We start from the raw sequence: 17,205 nt of genomic DNA on the forward strand, positions 1-17,205 counted from the left end.
TGCTTTGCCTGTGGAAGTCCTATGAACCTCTCAAAAGCCAACTCAAGTTCGTCTTTCCTCGTACAGCCTTCCCTGAATACTCCAGCCCTCCTGACCCTAGTCCTGTGAGGTTTGTCACCACTTCTTAGGGGCCATAGCGGAGCAGTCCCTTCCCCTCAGAACTCACAGAGGTGGTAAACAGGTTTTTAAAAGGTGGCTCCCCAAGAGAGAAACACCAGGGTCAGCACAGCATGGACAGAGCAGAGGTGTGTGAGGACCAATGGCTCCCTAGCCTGGCAGACTTGAATAAAACCTGACATGATGTATGAACTGCTAGAGAGAATCGTGTCTGTCTGCAGGAGGGCTGGTCAGCAGTGAAAGCATAGAAAAGGTGAGGCGAGCCCAACACGGGTGGTGCCCATCCTCACATTGCCCGAGAGCAGAGATGGCACCTTAGGCAGCGTAACTGGAGGGTCCGGCCCAGTCGCCAGGCTGTGCCAGTTGAGGAGATGGATGGATCCAGCTACCTCAGGCCTTTCCAGTATACGCAGGATTCAGCTGATTCCTTTCATTCCAATCCTGTTCTCACCAAGTAGCCTTCCGATTGTGTGATTGTGCTTTAGTATGCCACAGAGGCCTTGTCTGTCTCTAGAGAAGGTAATTCTCTGATTGTGTAGACACACATGCCCTGCCTGTAGAACATGTACTTCTCATTATGAAGTGAGAATTCGGCATTCTGATTTTTGATCAGTCCTATGATATTGATAACGGGAGACAGCCACACTAGGAAGGGGTGGGTTCTCTCTTGGTGAGAAGAGCATGATTCCTGAGCCCAGGAGGCTGGGGACTAGCATGGGGTCAGCTTGCTAGTCATTGGCCATGGCCCAGACTACCCTCTACATCTCCAGGTGGCATATGGACTTTTGCTTTTTTAGAATTTGTATAAAGTCCCCTTTTTATTCTTTTTAGCTTCTGTGTAGTTTAACCTTGCATTTGTTTTGTTTTTTTTTTTTTGGCTTGTGGGATCTCAGTTCCCCAACTAAGGATTGAACCTGCACTCTCAGCAGTGAAAGCGAGGAGTCCTAACCATGATTTCCTCTCCCCACATACACAATAAAATTTTTGAGGACAGGGGCCATGCAGTGTTTTTCCTATGGAAGTTCAATGGAAGAGATTTGAGGCGTTATGTCAGTTCCACAGTGAGGAACAATGCAACCAAATATTTATTTGAAGTAGCACAGAGAGTCCAGCAATAGACCCATATGTCGTGAAGGCTTTTGAAATGTCATGTTTCAATATTCACATGAGTGGAAGAAAACGAACAAATGGTAATAGAGTAGCTGCCTAACTCGTTGGGGGGTGAGGGGGGGGTGGGAAATAATAGCAGATCCCCATTTCTCACCTTAAATTAACCTATTTCCATAAATGTGAGAGAAGACCACATAACAGTATTAGAAGAGTGCCACAGGGTTCATGGCAGCACTATTTACAATAGCCCAGGACATGGAAGCAACATAAATGCCCTTCAACAAGATGAATGGATTAAGAAGATGTGGCACATATATGCAATAGAATACGACTCAGCCATAAAAAGGAATGAGATTGAGTTATTTGTAGTGAGGTGGATGGACCTAGACTCTGTCATACAGAGTGAAGTAAGCCAGAAAGAAAAATAAATACCGTATGCTAACTCATATATATGGAATCTTAAAAAATGGTAGTGGTGAACCCAGTGGCAGGGCAGGAATAAAGATGCAGATGTAGGAAAAACAAAAGTATTAAAAGAGGGACTTCCCTGGTGCCGCAGTGGATAGGAATCCACCTGCCAATGCAGGGGACACGGGTTGGATCCCTGGGCCAGGAAGATTCCGCATGCCGCAGAGCAGGTAACCCCGTGCGCCACAACTACTGAGCCTGTGCTCTAGAGCCTGTGAGCCACAACTACTGAGCCCACACAACGCAACAACTGAAGCCTGAATGGTCTAAGGCTCGCATTCCGCAACTACTGAGCCCATGTGCTGCAGCTACTGAAGCTGACATGCCTAGAGCCTGCGCTCCACAAAAAGAGAGAAGCCTCCAAAATGAGAAGCCAGCGCAAAGTAGCAGAGAGTTGCCCCTGCTCGCTGCAACTAGAGAAAGTCAGCTCACATCAGTGAAGACCCAAAGTAGCAAAAAAAAAAAGTATTAGAAGAAAATAAACACAATATTTTTATAATATTATGGTGGGGAAAAGCCTTCAGAGCCTGATGGCAGGAGCAGAACCTTTGATAGATTGACCACCTTGTCTGTGACACCAACTTAGCACTGATTCATGTCAAGAGTAACATGGAGAATTTTGCATATACTGTCTGATTTAATCCCCACAGTCCTGTGAGGATGGTGTTACTTTCCCTCTTTCATAGATGAAGGAGATCAATGTAAGGCCCCAGTGGCCAAACCAAGAGCAGAAGCCAGTGTCACCTGACTGCAAAGCCTGTGCTCCCTACTCTGCTCTTCTGTCTCCTTAGAGACAAAAACACTGGAAGGATTTGAAACATTGAAATTCAATGAAAGCCAATATTTATTTACTATAAAGAGATTTTGGGGGTTTTGTTGCTTTGTTCATGAGGGGATTTGGGGCCACACTGCACAGATTGTGGGATCTTAGTTCCCTGATCAGGGACTGAACCCGGGCCACAGCAGTGAAAACGCTGAGTTCTAGCCACTGGACCGCCAGGGAGCTCCTACGAGTTTCAAAAATCAACAGGAAGAGGACACACAGTCCAGGGGAGACAGGGGCAAGGGCTGTGAAGAAGAGGAGGAGCTGTGTTGAGTCTGCCACCATAGCTGCCCGTCCTCTCCTCATGGCTCACGTGGCGCAGGTTTTGTCAACCAGGCTGGTGACACCTCATGACATAAACATAATCTCTATTATTTTCTTCAAGATCTTTTGTAATCTGTCTAGCATTCATTGTATTTGATTTTTAGTGTGGTTGAGGGAGGGGATCTCTCTCCCTCTACAGGAAGATCCAGTTGTTTTCAAATCTTTCACTGAATCGTTCATTCCTTCTTCCCTGGTCTAAACTACTGTCTTTATCTGGACTCTATTCTGTTGATGCAGTTATCTTTTCCTGGACTAGTACCAATATCGCACTGCTTAACTCCAGTTGCTTTGTAACATATTTCGTATCCGGTGAGGAAAGGTCCTGCTCTTTGGTCTTCTCTCTCATCCATATCATAACTGTGCTTGCATATATACTCTACCAAATGTCAGCTGGCCAGGTTTTGTTTTAAAATTATCTTGGATATAAATGGATTGCATTGAATTTGTGGGTTAATTGGAGGAGAACTGACCTCTTTATAACATTCTAGGAAGATGATGTCTCATGCCATGTATGTATTTCTTCTTAATGTCCTTCAGAAAGGTTTGAATGTTTCATCACATAGGCCTTACACATTAAAACAGAAAAGTTTTGTTTTCATCACATAGGGCTTAACATAGGTTAAGTTGCTTCCTAGGCACTTTATGCATTTTTATTCACAGAGTAAATGGGATCGTCCTTCTATTTTTTAGTTACTTATTTGTGTTATATGGGAAAGCTGTTGAGGCTTATATATTGATCTCTTGATTTTGTATGCAGCCATCTTACTGAACTCTCATATTACTTCCCATAAAACTTCATTCTTTTGGTCTTTTCAGATCCATCATTTCATATGCAAATCTGTTTGTCTCTTCCTTTCCAATACTTCAATTTTCTTATACTACTGATTAGGGCCTCCTCCACAGTGATGAGTAAGAGCAGGAATGATAGGCGTCCTACTCTTGTTCTTGACTTTAAAACAAAGCTTGGGTTTCTGGTATATACTTTTATTTTCTTTTCCTGCTTCTAAGAGTTTTTCTTGGGAATTATCTGTTGAACGTTATCTAAAACAGTCCATAAAATGTATTGGCATCTGCATGCAAGACCCGGAGTAAGGCACTGTGGGAGAGTCAAAGGATTACTAAACAGGATAGAATTCCTGTGCTTACAGAAGTTATCATCTCACTGGGTCAACAGGATTTAAAATAAAAAGGAGTGAATGAGGCTGTGGAAATAGTTGTAATGGACAATCATGGTCATGTTTTCTTTCACAACAGATTCATGCTCACAGGGTAGCAGCAGCAGCAGCACAGGGAGAGGAAGAAACAGGGCAACTGCCCAAGGGCCACAAAAGGTGAGTGGGGCTGAACATCCCGCCTGTCCTCCACGCTAAGCCACATGCAAAGGTCCCCCGAGACCCTGGGGGCCAGACACCGAGAACGTCTGTGAAGCCAGCACGCAGGGGATGCTTTTCAAGCTCCCAGGTCTGTGGTGATTCTGCTCGTTGTGATTCTGGACTCAGGCGCCCATTTAGTCCGGAGAAGCCCAGAGGTAACACAGGTGAGAGAGGTGGGAAATGTAATACTAACTGTGTGTGTTTTCCTCCAAGGGGCTTTTTCCCCTTTCTTCTGCGAAAGAGAAGCTCAAGGGAAGGCGAGAGTCAGGTAACTTTGAGGAGGGTAACGTACGGTGGACGGAGAAGGCAGGGAGATGCAGAGTTAATATTTCCCTTTCTGTGTTCTAGGAGGGCTTTTACTGGAGAAGGCGGCCACTTTGGCTTAGGGATATGTATAGACCTCTCAACGTCACACGCAAGAAAAACATGGCACAGAAGCTACATGACCAGGAGTCTTCTGATGAGGATGAGATTTTCCACAAGGATGCGGGGTAGATGAGAGGGGACAAGTTAAAATTCTCGTCTAAAATGGGGAAATAATGAAAAGTGTAATTGTTCCTTTTGAGAGTAAAAGCCTTGGCATTATTCTTCTTATCTCAGGGAAGGCAGCAAAACCCCAGCAGAGGATGTTTAGGCTGCAGATTCGGCTGCTGGGGAGACGGGTGAGGAAAGTGAGGCCGCACACGAGACCGCGACAGTGTGAGCCCCGTCCTGCCTCAGGCCACCTGCACATTTCATTTTCCAGGATTGGCTTCTCAGCACACTTGTCAAATGCTTCTTTTTCTCATTAAAAAAAAATACATTTATTTATTTATTGGCTGTGTTGGGTCTTCATTGCTGCACGCGGGCTTTCTCTAGTTGTATTGAGCAGGGGCTAGTCTTCATTTCAGTGCACGGGCTTCTCATTGCGGTGGCTTCTCTTGTTGTGGAGCATGGGCTCTAGGCGGGTGGGCTTCAGTAGTTGTGATACATGGGCTCAGTAGTTGTGGCTCATGGGCTCTAGAGCACAGGCTCAATAGTTGTGGCGCACGGGTTTAGCTGCTTCACGGCATGTGGGAAGCTCCATGACCAGGGCTCGAACGCGTTTCCCCTGCATTGGCAGGTGGATTCTTAACCACTGCTCCACCAGGGAAGTCCCTTCACTGAATTTTAGATTCTTTTCCTGTATAGGTCATTACAGAGTATTGAGTACAGTTCCCTGTGCATACACTAGGTCCTTATTAGTTACCTATTTTTTTGTTTCTTTATCTTTACAATGGAAATTCCCTTGTAGGGCTATTTGAGAATCAAATGAGATGCCCATGAGTGAGTTGCACACATAAGCATGTCTGGTAGGCCCCAGAAACGGCTTCTGAACATCGAGCACATCAGGTAGAATTTTCACATGTCAAATGGAAGGATTAGATATAACGTGCTGGGAAGGAGCAGCCCCTCCCCAGAGATGGCTGGGCCCGTGGCGTGACTGAGGCTCAGTCACCTGTCTCAGCCCATTGACCAAGGGCCCCAGGCACTGCTTTGAAATTCATCCCTGTTTTTGTGCTAAGGCAATGCCTCCCACAGGCTTCTCCTGACCATTGATTGAGTGCAATGGAAATACTTCACTCAGGGGGGCCTGTTCCTAGGGGATAGGGGTTGGCTGACTTTGACCAGAGGATTCCTGGAAGGCCTTGCTAGACCTTCCTTAGATTTCATGGCAGTATAGGATGCTTCCACCCAACCTTTTCTTCCTCTCTCCTTCACTTGGTGTCGGATTTGCATTGCAGCCTGACAGCCTCTCGGGTTTTTCGGGTTTCCTCCCTATTTCTCTTACACAGGCATTTCTCCTAACAGTGTCTATGCATGTTTCATCCTGCTTCAGCGTCTGCTTTCTTGGAGGGCCTGGACTAACACTTTCAGAGTGACAATGACAAGAGATGGGTATTATATTCCTCTTGCCAATTAGTAAACTGTATATGGCTTATCCTAATAATTCTATCAACATGTATAACCTATCATCTTTCCTTTGGAAAATTCTCAGGGCCTTTTCCAAAGATTAACTTCACCTTTTACTGTAGATTGTGGCTGCCTCAAAGTAAGAGAAATGAAATATACTAGTGGAAAACACATATCAGAAAATATTCTGGGATATAAAAACATTAAATAGGAGGTAAAATGATAGAATTATCATATGATTAAGGCATGAAGAAAAATACAATTACTATAAAAAGTAAGATCCTAGGCTTATACTAACTTCTCACTCACCTGTAACAGCTTTCACTCCATCCATCACCTTATTCAGATCAACTTTTCCATTAGCTCTGAGGAAAAGGGCCAATTCAGACATGTAATCAACGTCAAGAGCTCAAACATATAAAGGATGTATATTGATGGGAAATTCCAGGTAAATTCCACTGATGTCATAATTTTACCCAGACTTATATTTAAACCTCTGGATTTCAAGGATTTAGCTGATCTCTATATTTTAAAAAAGATGTCTTGTATATTAGAGTTTGCACAGGGGAAAAAAGTACTTTTTCCAGTGTTTTTCGATCATTGGTGTTGGTCAGCTGTCTGGTAACACTTACTTCAGGTACTGCTGTCAGCTATTTGTGCCCTAGCTCGAACAGGAGCCACTGGTTCAGACTAGGTTGTTAAATGAATGCATCCTGGAGCGTGTAGTGCCTGAGAGAGTTAAAATATCAGAATTCAACTAAGGGAAAGGGGGATAGAAAGAGTCTTCTACACCGAAGAGAGGCTGAGAAATGTGAAGAAAAAAATCTAGGTACAATGTATGCAGAACTAGAGGCAGTTTAGCACCGAAGAAGAATGAAGTACAGATTAGGGAGAGGAGTTCAAGAGAGGCAGGCTGAGCTCAGATCATTGAGGAATTTGCAAGCTACTGTAGGAAGCTTAGATTTATCTAAATACCAGGTTATGTGACGTCTTTGAGGGGTTATAAGTTCAGGAATGATATGGACCAATTTGTATTTTATTTCATTTTTCTTTAACTTGAATTTATAATTACTTTACTAAGAATTGCATTTATATTAGAATAGATAAGTGGTGTCATCAAAATGGTGACCAAGATAGGTCAGCCCCAACTTCCGTTCCCCTCACATGACCAACTTGCAAGTATACACAGACAAGACACCTTTGTGAAAATCCCAGAATACGGTGGTGAGGCTGAAGCACCTCGCTGGACCACAGACACCAAGAAGGACTGCATTAGAAGGGTAAGAGTACCAGCTGCATTCTGACCACATTGCTCCTCTTCCAGACCAGCACGGTACTGCACCGAGAGGGCCTCCAGCCTTATGGTTTCTACAGGGGGAGAAAGAGTGCCCGAGGTAGAAATCTAGCTCCCCCATAGTTGTGGGTTGCTTCCTGGGAGGCCCACTTGGGTCTTGTCTCATGGGTATTGTGGGGAGAATCCGTGGTGCTTGACCACTGGAGATCAGCTCAAGATGGGGAAGGGGAGCAGGGCTTACAACAACCAGAACTCAGATTTTGGCAGACTGTGTTTCTCCTAGCAGTGCTGCCTGAGGAGATATCCCAGCCAGAGGCTTTGCGGATCTGCGGAGCAGGCTGCTTGGACCGTCTGGCCAGGGAACTCAGTGTAAAATTCTGCCAAGCTGGGCTGGCCTTGGAGCCTGTTCTGCCATTCTGCCCAGGCGGGGGAGCTAATTAGAAGCCTACCTACTGCTGAATATAGCCCCTGGCTTTGCCCAACCAAGATGCCTAATCAGAGCACACAGGAAGCTGTGTACCCATCCTAAACTCCCATGTAAAGCAGCTCTTGAGCAGAGAACCCAGCCAGCGCCTCTACCCATTTCCAGAGCCCAGTTAGTAGCCCCATGTAGCCAGGGAGCTCAGGGCAAATTCTGCCTTTTATTGTTCCCCAGCCAATAAGCCATGCTGACCTTGGAGTCTCTTCTGCAACCCCACCCAGGCAGGGAAGCAAATTAATGGCCCCTGCCTACTGCTGAGTACATCCCTCAGTCCTGCCCAACCAAAAAGCCTACTGAGAGATCCTGGAAAATGTGTAGACCACCCTGCAGCCCTACTTGCAGAAGCACCCAAGCAGAGAGCCCAACAGTGGCTCTGCTATCTGCAGAGCTGAGCTGGTGGCACTGTCTGGCCAGGGAGACTGATGGACAGCCTTGCCTCATTTGAGTATCCCAATGAGTTGTACCAGTGATGGAGTCTGTCCTACAGCCCCACCCAGGCTGGGAAGCAAATTCAAAGCCCTGACTAGGGATGTATATAGCTTCTGGACACATCTGACCAAGAAGCATAACCAGAACACCTGGGAAATTGCACAGCCCATCCTATAGACTGGTTTAAAATGATGCCTGAGTGTAGCCAAAAAAAAAAAAAAAAAACTGACAACCTAAGAGAAATGGATAAGTTCCTAGAAGCATACAACCTACCAAGACAGAATCATAAAAAAATAGAAAAATCTGAACAGACGAAAACAAGTAAGGATATTGAGTCAGTAATTAAAATCCTCGCAAGGAAAGCCCTGGACCAGTGGTTTCCCTGGTGAATTTTACCAAACACTTAAAAAAGAATTAACACCAATCCTTCTCAAAATCTTCTTAAAAAATGGAGAATTGAACACTTCAAAGCTCATTTTATGTGGTTAACATTACCCCGATACCAAAGCTAGATAAGGACACCGCAAGAAGAGAAAACTATAAGCCAATATACTTGATGAACACAGAAGCAAAAAATTTCAACCAAATTCTAGCAAACTAAATTCAACATTAAAAGAATTATACACCATGATCAAGCGGGATTCAGCCCTCATATGCAACGACGGTTCAACATACGCAAATCAATAAATGTGGTACACCACAGTAACAGAATGAAAGATAAAAATCATACAATCATCTCAATGGATGCAGAAAAAGTATTTCACAAAACTCAGCACCCATTCATGATAAAAACTGTCAATAAACTGGGTAGAGAAGGAATGTACCTCAATATAATAAAGGTTATATATATGACAAGCACACAGTTAATATCATACTCAATGGTGAAAGACTGAAACCTTTTCCTCTAAGAGCAGGAATAAGACAAGGGTGCCCACTCTTATCAGTTCTATTCAATATAGTACTGAAAGTCTTACAGCAATTAGGCAAGAAAAAGAAAAGGCATCAGAATCAGAAAGGAAGATGTAAAATTGTCTCTATTTGCATATTTTATATATAGAAAATCCTGAAGACTCCACTAAAAAAAAAGTTAGATTTTATTAACAAATTCAGTAAAGATGCAGGAATACAAAATCAACATACAAAAAGCAGCAGTGTCTCCAGACACAGAGAACAAACGTACGGCTACCAAGGGGGAAGGGTGTGTGTGTGTAGGATAAATTGGGAGATTAGGATTGACATATGCACACTACTGATACTATGTCTGCAATATATAACTAGTGAGAACATACTGTATACCACAGGGAACTCTACTTAATGCTCTTTGGTGATCTAAATGGGAAGAACATCCAAACAAGAGGAGACATATGTATATGTATAGCTGATTCACTTCACTGTACAGCAGAAACTAACATAACATTGTAAGGCAAAGATACTCCAATAAAAATTAATTATAAAAAGCAGTAGTGTTTTTATACACTAACAATGAATTATTGGAAAAAGAAATAAAACAATCCCATTGATAACAGCATCACAAACAGTAAAATGCTTAGGAATAAATTTGGAAGAGACAGAAATAAATGAAGAGATTGCCTGCATTCACTGACTGGAAGAATTAATGATGTTAAAATTTCCATACTACCCAAAGCCATCTAGAGAGTCAATGTAATCGCTACCAAAGTTCCAAAGGCATTTTACCAAATAGAAAACACAATTCTAAAATTCATTAGGAACCACGAAAGATCCTTAATAGCCAAAGCATCCTTAGAAAGAAGAACAAAGCTGGAGGCACCACACGTCCTGATTTCAAACTATATTACAGAGCTATAGTAATCAAACAGTATGGTACTGGCATAGAAACACACACTTAGGCCAATCAAAGAGCCCAGATATAAATCCATGCCTGTATGGACAACTAATATTTGACAAGGGAACCAAGAGTACTCAATGGAGAGAAGACAGTCCCTTTATTAAATGGTGCTGGGAAAACTGGATATTCACGTGGAAAAGAACAAAACTAGACCTCGGCTTATACCACTCATAAAAATTAGCTCAAAATGGAATACAGACATAAATGTAAGACCTGAAACCATAAAACTCCCAAGGAAAACATAGAGAAAAAGCTCTCTGACATTGGTCTTGGCAATAATTTTTCAGATATGACACAAAGCATGAGAAACAACATAAAAAATAAGCAAGTGGGACTATATCAAACTAAAGAGCTTCTGTACCACAAAAGAAGCAATCAACAAAATGAAAAGGCAACCTACAAAATGGAAGAAAATATTTACAAACCATATATATGATAAAAGCTTAATAACCAAAATATATAAGAAACACATAAGCCTCAATAGCAAAGAAACCAAATAATACAAATTAAAAATGGGTGAAGGGACCAAATAGACATTTTTTTCTAAAGAAGATATTCAGAAGGCTAACAGGTACATGAAAAGGTGCTCAAGATCACTGATCATCAGGGAAATGCATATCAAAACCATAATGAAGTGTCACCTCACACCTGTTAGAGTGGCTATCATCAAAAAGAGATAAGAAATAGTGATGAGGATGTGAAGGAAAGGGAACATTTGTACATCATTGGTGAAAGTGTAAACTGGTGCAGCCACTATGGAAAAGAATATGGATGTTCCTCCGAAAAATGAAAAATAGAGCTGTATGATCCAGCAATTACACTTCTGGGTATATATCTGAAGGAAACAAAATCACTATCTTAAAGAGATATCTGTATCCCCATGTCCTCTGTAGCATAATTTACAATAGCAAAGGTATGGAAACAACCGAAGCATCCATTGAGAAATGAATGGATAAAGAAAAAGTAATGGACTATTATTCAGCCATAAAAAAGAAAAAAAATTTTCCATTTGCAACAACTTGGATGGACTTTGAGGGCATCATGGTAAGTGAAGTAGGTCAGACATAGAAAGGTAAATACTTATGATCTCACTTATATGTGGAGTCTAAAAAAACATTTCATGGGAACAGAGAATAGATTGGTGGTTACCTGTGGTAGGGGTTAGGGAAATGGGTGAAGGTGGTCAAAAGGTACAAACTTCAAGTTATATGATAAACAATTTCTGGGGACACAATGTACAGCATGATGATTATACTTAACAGTACTGTGTCGTATACTTGAAAGTTCATAAGTAAGTAGATCTTAAGAGTTGCTATCATAACAAAGAAAAATTTGTAACCGTGTGAAGTGATGTATGTTAACTAAATTTGTTGTGGTAATTATTTTGTAATATACATGTACATAAAATCATTACACTTAAACTTATAGAATATTATATGTCAACTATATCTTAATAGAACTGGAAATAAGAAATACAGATAAAAATCAATATATAGATACAAAACACACAGAACATCTACATTCCATCCTTCCCCAATCTCTTACCCTTGGGTTCTACTTCTCAATAGTAATTACTTTTTGCTCTTTTGTTTTTAGTTTTGGCTTGCTCCATAATTCTAAATGATATGCTTGTTCCTAGATTTCTTGAATAATCAATGTGACAGAATGTCTATTAGTTGTTATAAAAGATAAACATTTTTTTTCATTTCCAATACTATGTAATCCCCTTTTCATATTTTGGGGGAATATTTTAATTTAAAATTTTATACATTGCTTTTCAGGTTTCCTAGGTGGCGCAGTGGTTGAGAATCTGCCTGCCAATGCAGGGGACATGGGTTCGATTCCTGCTCCAGGAATATCCCACATGCCATGGAGCAACTAAGCCCGTGCACCACAACTACTGAGCCTGTGCTTTAGAGCCCATGAGCCACAACTACTGAGCCCATGTGCTGCAACTACTGAAGCCCACGTGCCTAGAGCCCGTGCTCTGCAACAAGAGAAGCCATGGCAATGAGGAGCTCACGCACCACAACGAAGAATAGCCCCCACTCACCGCAACTAAAAAGAAAGCCCGTGCACAGCCAAAAAGACCCAACACAGCCAATAAAATAAATAAATAAATAAATTTATTTTAAAAAATTTTATACATTGCTTTTATAACTCTACAATATACTTATTCCTTTAATTCTTTGGTCCATTACATTTATTTTTTAGGATTTACTATTTCTTTTTCTTTTTCTTGGTATTCTGAAATTCTACAACAGTATAGCTTTGTCTAAGTCTTTATTCGTTTCTGCTGGTCACAAAATAGGTTATTCTATCTGGACACTCCTGTTCTTCATTTTTTCAGAAACATTGTTCCATTTATTTTTGTTTGATAATTTTATCTGCCTTTTCCATAGCTGGAAATTTTAGTATGTGGAAATTTTCTCAATCTAATACTAGACTACCTTCATTTAATACTTTATTTTTATTGCTTCATTCCTTTAAAAAAGAATTCTACTTTCTAAGAGAAAGACAAATATCATATGATATCACTTATATGTGGAATCTAAACTATGACACAAATGAATTTATCTATGAAAAAGAAACAGACTTACAGACATAGAAAACAGACTTGTGGTTGTCAAGGGGGAGTAGGGGAGGGGAGGGATGGACTGGGAATTTGGGATTAGCAGACGCATACTATTATGTATAGAATGGATAAGCAACAAGGTCCTACTGTAAAGCACAGGGAACTATATTTAGTATCCTGTGATAAGCCATAACAGAAAAGACTATGAAAAGAATGCATATGTATGTATAACTGAATCACTTTGCTATACAGCAGAAATGAACACATTGTAAATCAACTATATTTCAGTATTTTTCAAAAAATTCTACTTTCTTGAAGATTTGCTCAACTTGCTTTCTCATGCCTTACACTGAATATTTTTTATTAATATTCTTGATTTCCAAGCTATTTTTTTAAATCGACCTTTCTACCTTAACTGATGGGTATCCAAAGGTATGAATTTAAGATCTCTTTGTTGAGTCTTTTAAAATTAATTAATTAATTAATTGGCTGCATTGGGTCTTCATTGCTGTGCATAGGCTTTCTCTAGTTGTGGCGAGGGAGGCTACTCTTCCTTGTGGTGTGTGGGCTTCTCATCGTGGTGGCTTCTCTTGTGGAGCATGGGCTCCAGGCACACGGGCTTCAGTACTTGTGGCATACGGGCGTAGTAGTTGTGGCTCACGGGCTCTAGTGCACAGGCTCAGTTGTGACGCACAGGATTAGTTGCTCCATGGCATGTGGGAATCTTCCTGGCCCAGGGATCGAACTCATGTCCCCTGCATTGGCAGGCAGATTCTTAACCATTGTGCCCCCAGGGAAGTCCTCTCTGTTGAGTTTTGATACCAATAATATGACAGTTTTCTCTAAAATACTGGAAAATTCACTCTTTTCCTCCTCACTTGAAGTGTTTAAATAGCACTGGGCTTGTATTTACCAATAGATTTCCAAATACTGACATCCCCAGCCTTAACAATAACCTAAATGTTTTTTGAAAGAGATGAAAGTTGACCCATAAGGAGGATAACTTTTGAAGCGGTATTGGCTTTGGAAGACTCTTACCACAGGGAAGGGGTTAGGGTGAATAAGACTCAATGTGGGGCAAGCTGTGGGTCAGGGAAACATGACCTGTTTCGGTCATTTTTTCCCCATCATTTCATGACTATCTTTGATTCAGAAATTTGGATGAAGAGGCACTCAAAGGGAAGACAGAAAGTATGGAAAATAAGGAAAGGTGAGGAGATTTTGTTTTCCTTGCAGAATGTAATAGTTGGGAATGCAATAGTTCAATCAGCTGGGTCTCCCCTGAGTCACTCTGTAGTGCTTCAATTTTAGTCTGGTACATCAACTTTTGATAGTATCTCATGGTAAATTAAACAAAGAGAGTTTATGTCTCCTTCATATAAGACACAGAGCAATAATCTTCATGGAATTTACCAGCTTCCACAACTCTGTAAACTTTTTTCCCTATAATGAACCCCTGATCCTGTATTACTCTGCTTTCTTGGTCAAATCCTAATCAAAAGGCACCTTTCTCGGTGTCTTTTTCCACACCACATATTAAACTTTTACTTCAGCAAATACATCTATTTTTTCCTTTTCCTGCTTCTGGGTAACCCATCTGGTTTAATAAAGTCTTCCTCAACCCAATATTTTAAAATATTTCCCTAATTTTTCCAATATTTTTATTTATTTATATTTTACATTTAGACTTTCAATTCATACAAAGTGGTTTTCTTCTGCTTATATTATTTTTTTTAAGATATCTAGTATGATTTAAAAATCTTTCTTTAATATATACAAAGTTATTCATATACTGGATCTATTTTAAAACTATTTTATCGAGTCTACTTGTTTATCTATTACTTGCCAATGAAATTTTTGGTTATAGTAGTTTTATAGTAACTGCTAATATATGGTAAGGCAAATCTCATTGTAGTTTTCTTTTTCATGGTTTCTTGGATATAGTTGGGCACTTATTCTTCCATTTATTCTTTAAAATCATTTTGCAAGTTTTTTAACAAAACCCTATTGGATCATATGGTAGTTCTCTTTTTTAGTTTTGTGAGGAACCTCCATATTGTTTTCCATAGTGGCTATACCAATTTACATTCCCACCAGCAGTGTACTAGGGCTCTCTTTTCTCCATACCCTCGCCAATACTTATTTGTTGTCTTTTTGATGATAGCCATTCTGATAGGTGTGAGGTGATATCTCACTGTGGTCTTGATTTGCATTTCACTGACGGTTAGCAACGTTGAGCAGCTTTTCATGTGCCTTTTGGCCATCCGCATGTCTTCTTTGGAAAAATTTCTATTCAGGTCTTTTACCCATTTTTAATTGAGTTTTTTTATATTGAGTTGTATGCATTCTTTACATATTTTGGATATTAACCCCTTATCGGACATATCATTTGCAAATACCTTCTCTCATTCAGTAGACTGCCTTTTCATTTTGTTAATGTTTTCCTTTGCTGTGTAAAAGCTTTTAACTTTGATTAGGTCCCATTTGATTATTTTTGCTTTTGTTTCCCTTGCCTGAGGAAACTGATCCAAAAAATATTGCTAAGACTTATGTCAAAGAGTGTACTACCTGTGTTTTCTTCCAGGACTTTTATGGTTTTTCAGTCTTACATTTAGGTCTTAATTCACTTTGAGTTTATTTTTGTATATGGTATGAGAAAATGTTCTAATTTAATCCTTTAACATGTACCTATCCAGTTTTCCCAGCACCATTTATTGGAGAGGCTGTCTTTCCCCCATTGTATATTTTTGCCCCCTTTGTTGGAGATTAATTAACCACATGTGTGTGGGTTTATTTCTGGCTCCCTATTCTGTTCTATTGATTTATATGTCTGTTTTTGTGGCAGTACCATACTGTTTTGATTACTCTAGCTTTGTAGAATAGTCTGAAGTCAGGGAGTGTGGTAGCTCCAGCTCTGTTCTTTTTCCTTAAGATTGCTTTGGTTATTTGGGGTCTTTTGTGGTTCCATAAGAATTTTAGGATTATTTGCTCTAGTTCTGTGAAAAATACCATGGGTATTTTGATAAAGATTGCATTAAATTTGTAGATTACTTTGAGTAGTATGGACATTTTAACAACATTAACTATTATAAGATCCAGCAATTCCACTCCTAGGTATATATCTAAAGAAAACAAAAACACTAATTAGAAAAGATATATGCACCTCAATGTTCATAGCAGCATTATTTACAATAGCCAAATATGGAAGCAATCTAAGTGTCCATCAACAGATGAATGGATAAAGAAGATATGGTGTGCAGTGATAAGTCATTTTGATATCATGCACCTTAACATGATGCTATAAGAAGAACACTTCATCTTTGTGGTATTATTTCCTCAAACTGATATTCCCTGGTCTAATTATGAGAAAACATCAACTTCAAAATGAGAGATTTTTCTACAAAATATATGACCAGTATTCTTCAGAAGTGTCAAAGTCATGAAAAGCAAAGATTAAGAAATTGTAGATTGAAGGAGATGAAGACACGATGACTAAACGCAATGTGGGATCCTGGGCAGATGAAAGACACTAATGGAAAAGCTGGGGATCCCTGAATAAAAGTCAGTAGTTTTAAAAAACAGAACATATGGTGTGTATGTATATGTACATATATACACACACATATCACAAATACAAAGGAATATTGCTCAGCCATTAAAAACAAGAATGAAATTTTTCTACTTGCAGCAACATGGATGGACTGGGACAGTACTACGCTTAGTGAAGTAAGTCATAGAGAGAAAGACAAATACTGTATGTTTTTACTTATATGCAGAATCTAAAAAATTAAACAAATAAATACAACAAAAGAGAAACAGATGCACAGATACAGAGAACAAACCAGTTGTTACCAGTGGGGAGGGGTGGAGGGAGGGACAAGAGAGGGGAAGGGGATTAAGAGATACATACTACTAGGTATACAATCAATAAGATATAAGGATGTAATGCACAGCACAGGGATTATAGCCAGTATTTTATAATAAATTTAAACAGAGTATAATCTACAAAAATCTTGAATCATTAGGTTGTACACCTGAAACAAATATACTGTTGTGAATCAACTATTCTTCAATTTAAAAATCCCATTGGGATTCTGAAAATTTTATAGTTTATATAAAATATACACATATATATAAATACAAATACACACAAACTATATATGTGTATATACTCATATTATTTTAGGATAATTGATATTTTTTTTTCTTTTTTTTGGGGGTACACCAGGTTCAATCATCTGTTTTTATACACATATCCCCGTATTCCCTCCCTTCCTTGACTCCCCCCCCCTCGAGTCCCCCCCACCCTCCCTGCCCCAGTCCTCTAAGGCATCTTCCATCCTCAAGTTGGACTCCCTTTGTTATACAACAACTTCCCACTGACTATTTTACAGTTGGTAGTATATATATGT

General features: G+C 40.1%; 1 protein-coding gene across 1 annotated transcript in view; it reads left to right on the forward strand.

Moving 5' to 3' along the window:
* Positions 1-4,969, forward strand: part of LOC130839623 (leucine-rich repeat-containing protein 37B-like) — a 49,556-nt gene extending 44,587 nt beyond the window's left edge. Inside the window, exons 10-13 of the mRNA XM_057713853.1 lie at positions 4,097-4,173; positions 4,429-4,483; positions 4,564-4,706; positions 4,816-4,969. Of these exons, the coding sequence (XP_057569836.1) occupies positions 4,097-4,173; positions 4,429-4,483; positions 4,564-4,706; positions 4,816-4,849 (309 nt within the window). The 3' untranslated portion in view covers positions 4,850-4,969. The remainder of the gene's footprint in view (positions 1-4,096; positions 4,174-4,428; positions 4,484-4,563; positions 4,707-4,815) is intronic.
* The last annotated feature ends 12,236 nt before the right edge of the window (positions 4,970-17,205 follow it).

The sequence above is a fragment of the Hippopotamus amphibius genome, chromosome 17, assembly GCF_030028045.1.
Source record: "Hippopotamus amphibius kiboko isolate mHipAmp2 chromosome 17, mHipAmp2.hap2, whole genome shotgun sequence".
Classification (NCBI taxonomy): domain Eukaryota; kingdom Metazoa; phylum Chordata; class Mammalia; order Artiodactyla; family Hippopotamidae; genus Hippopotamus; species Hippopotamus amphibius.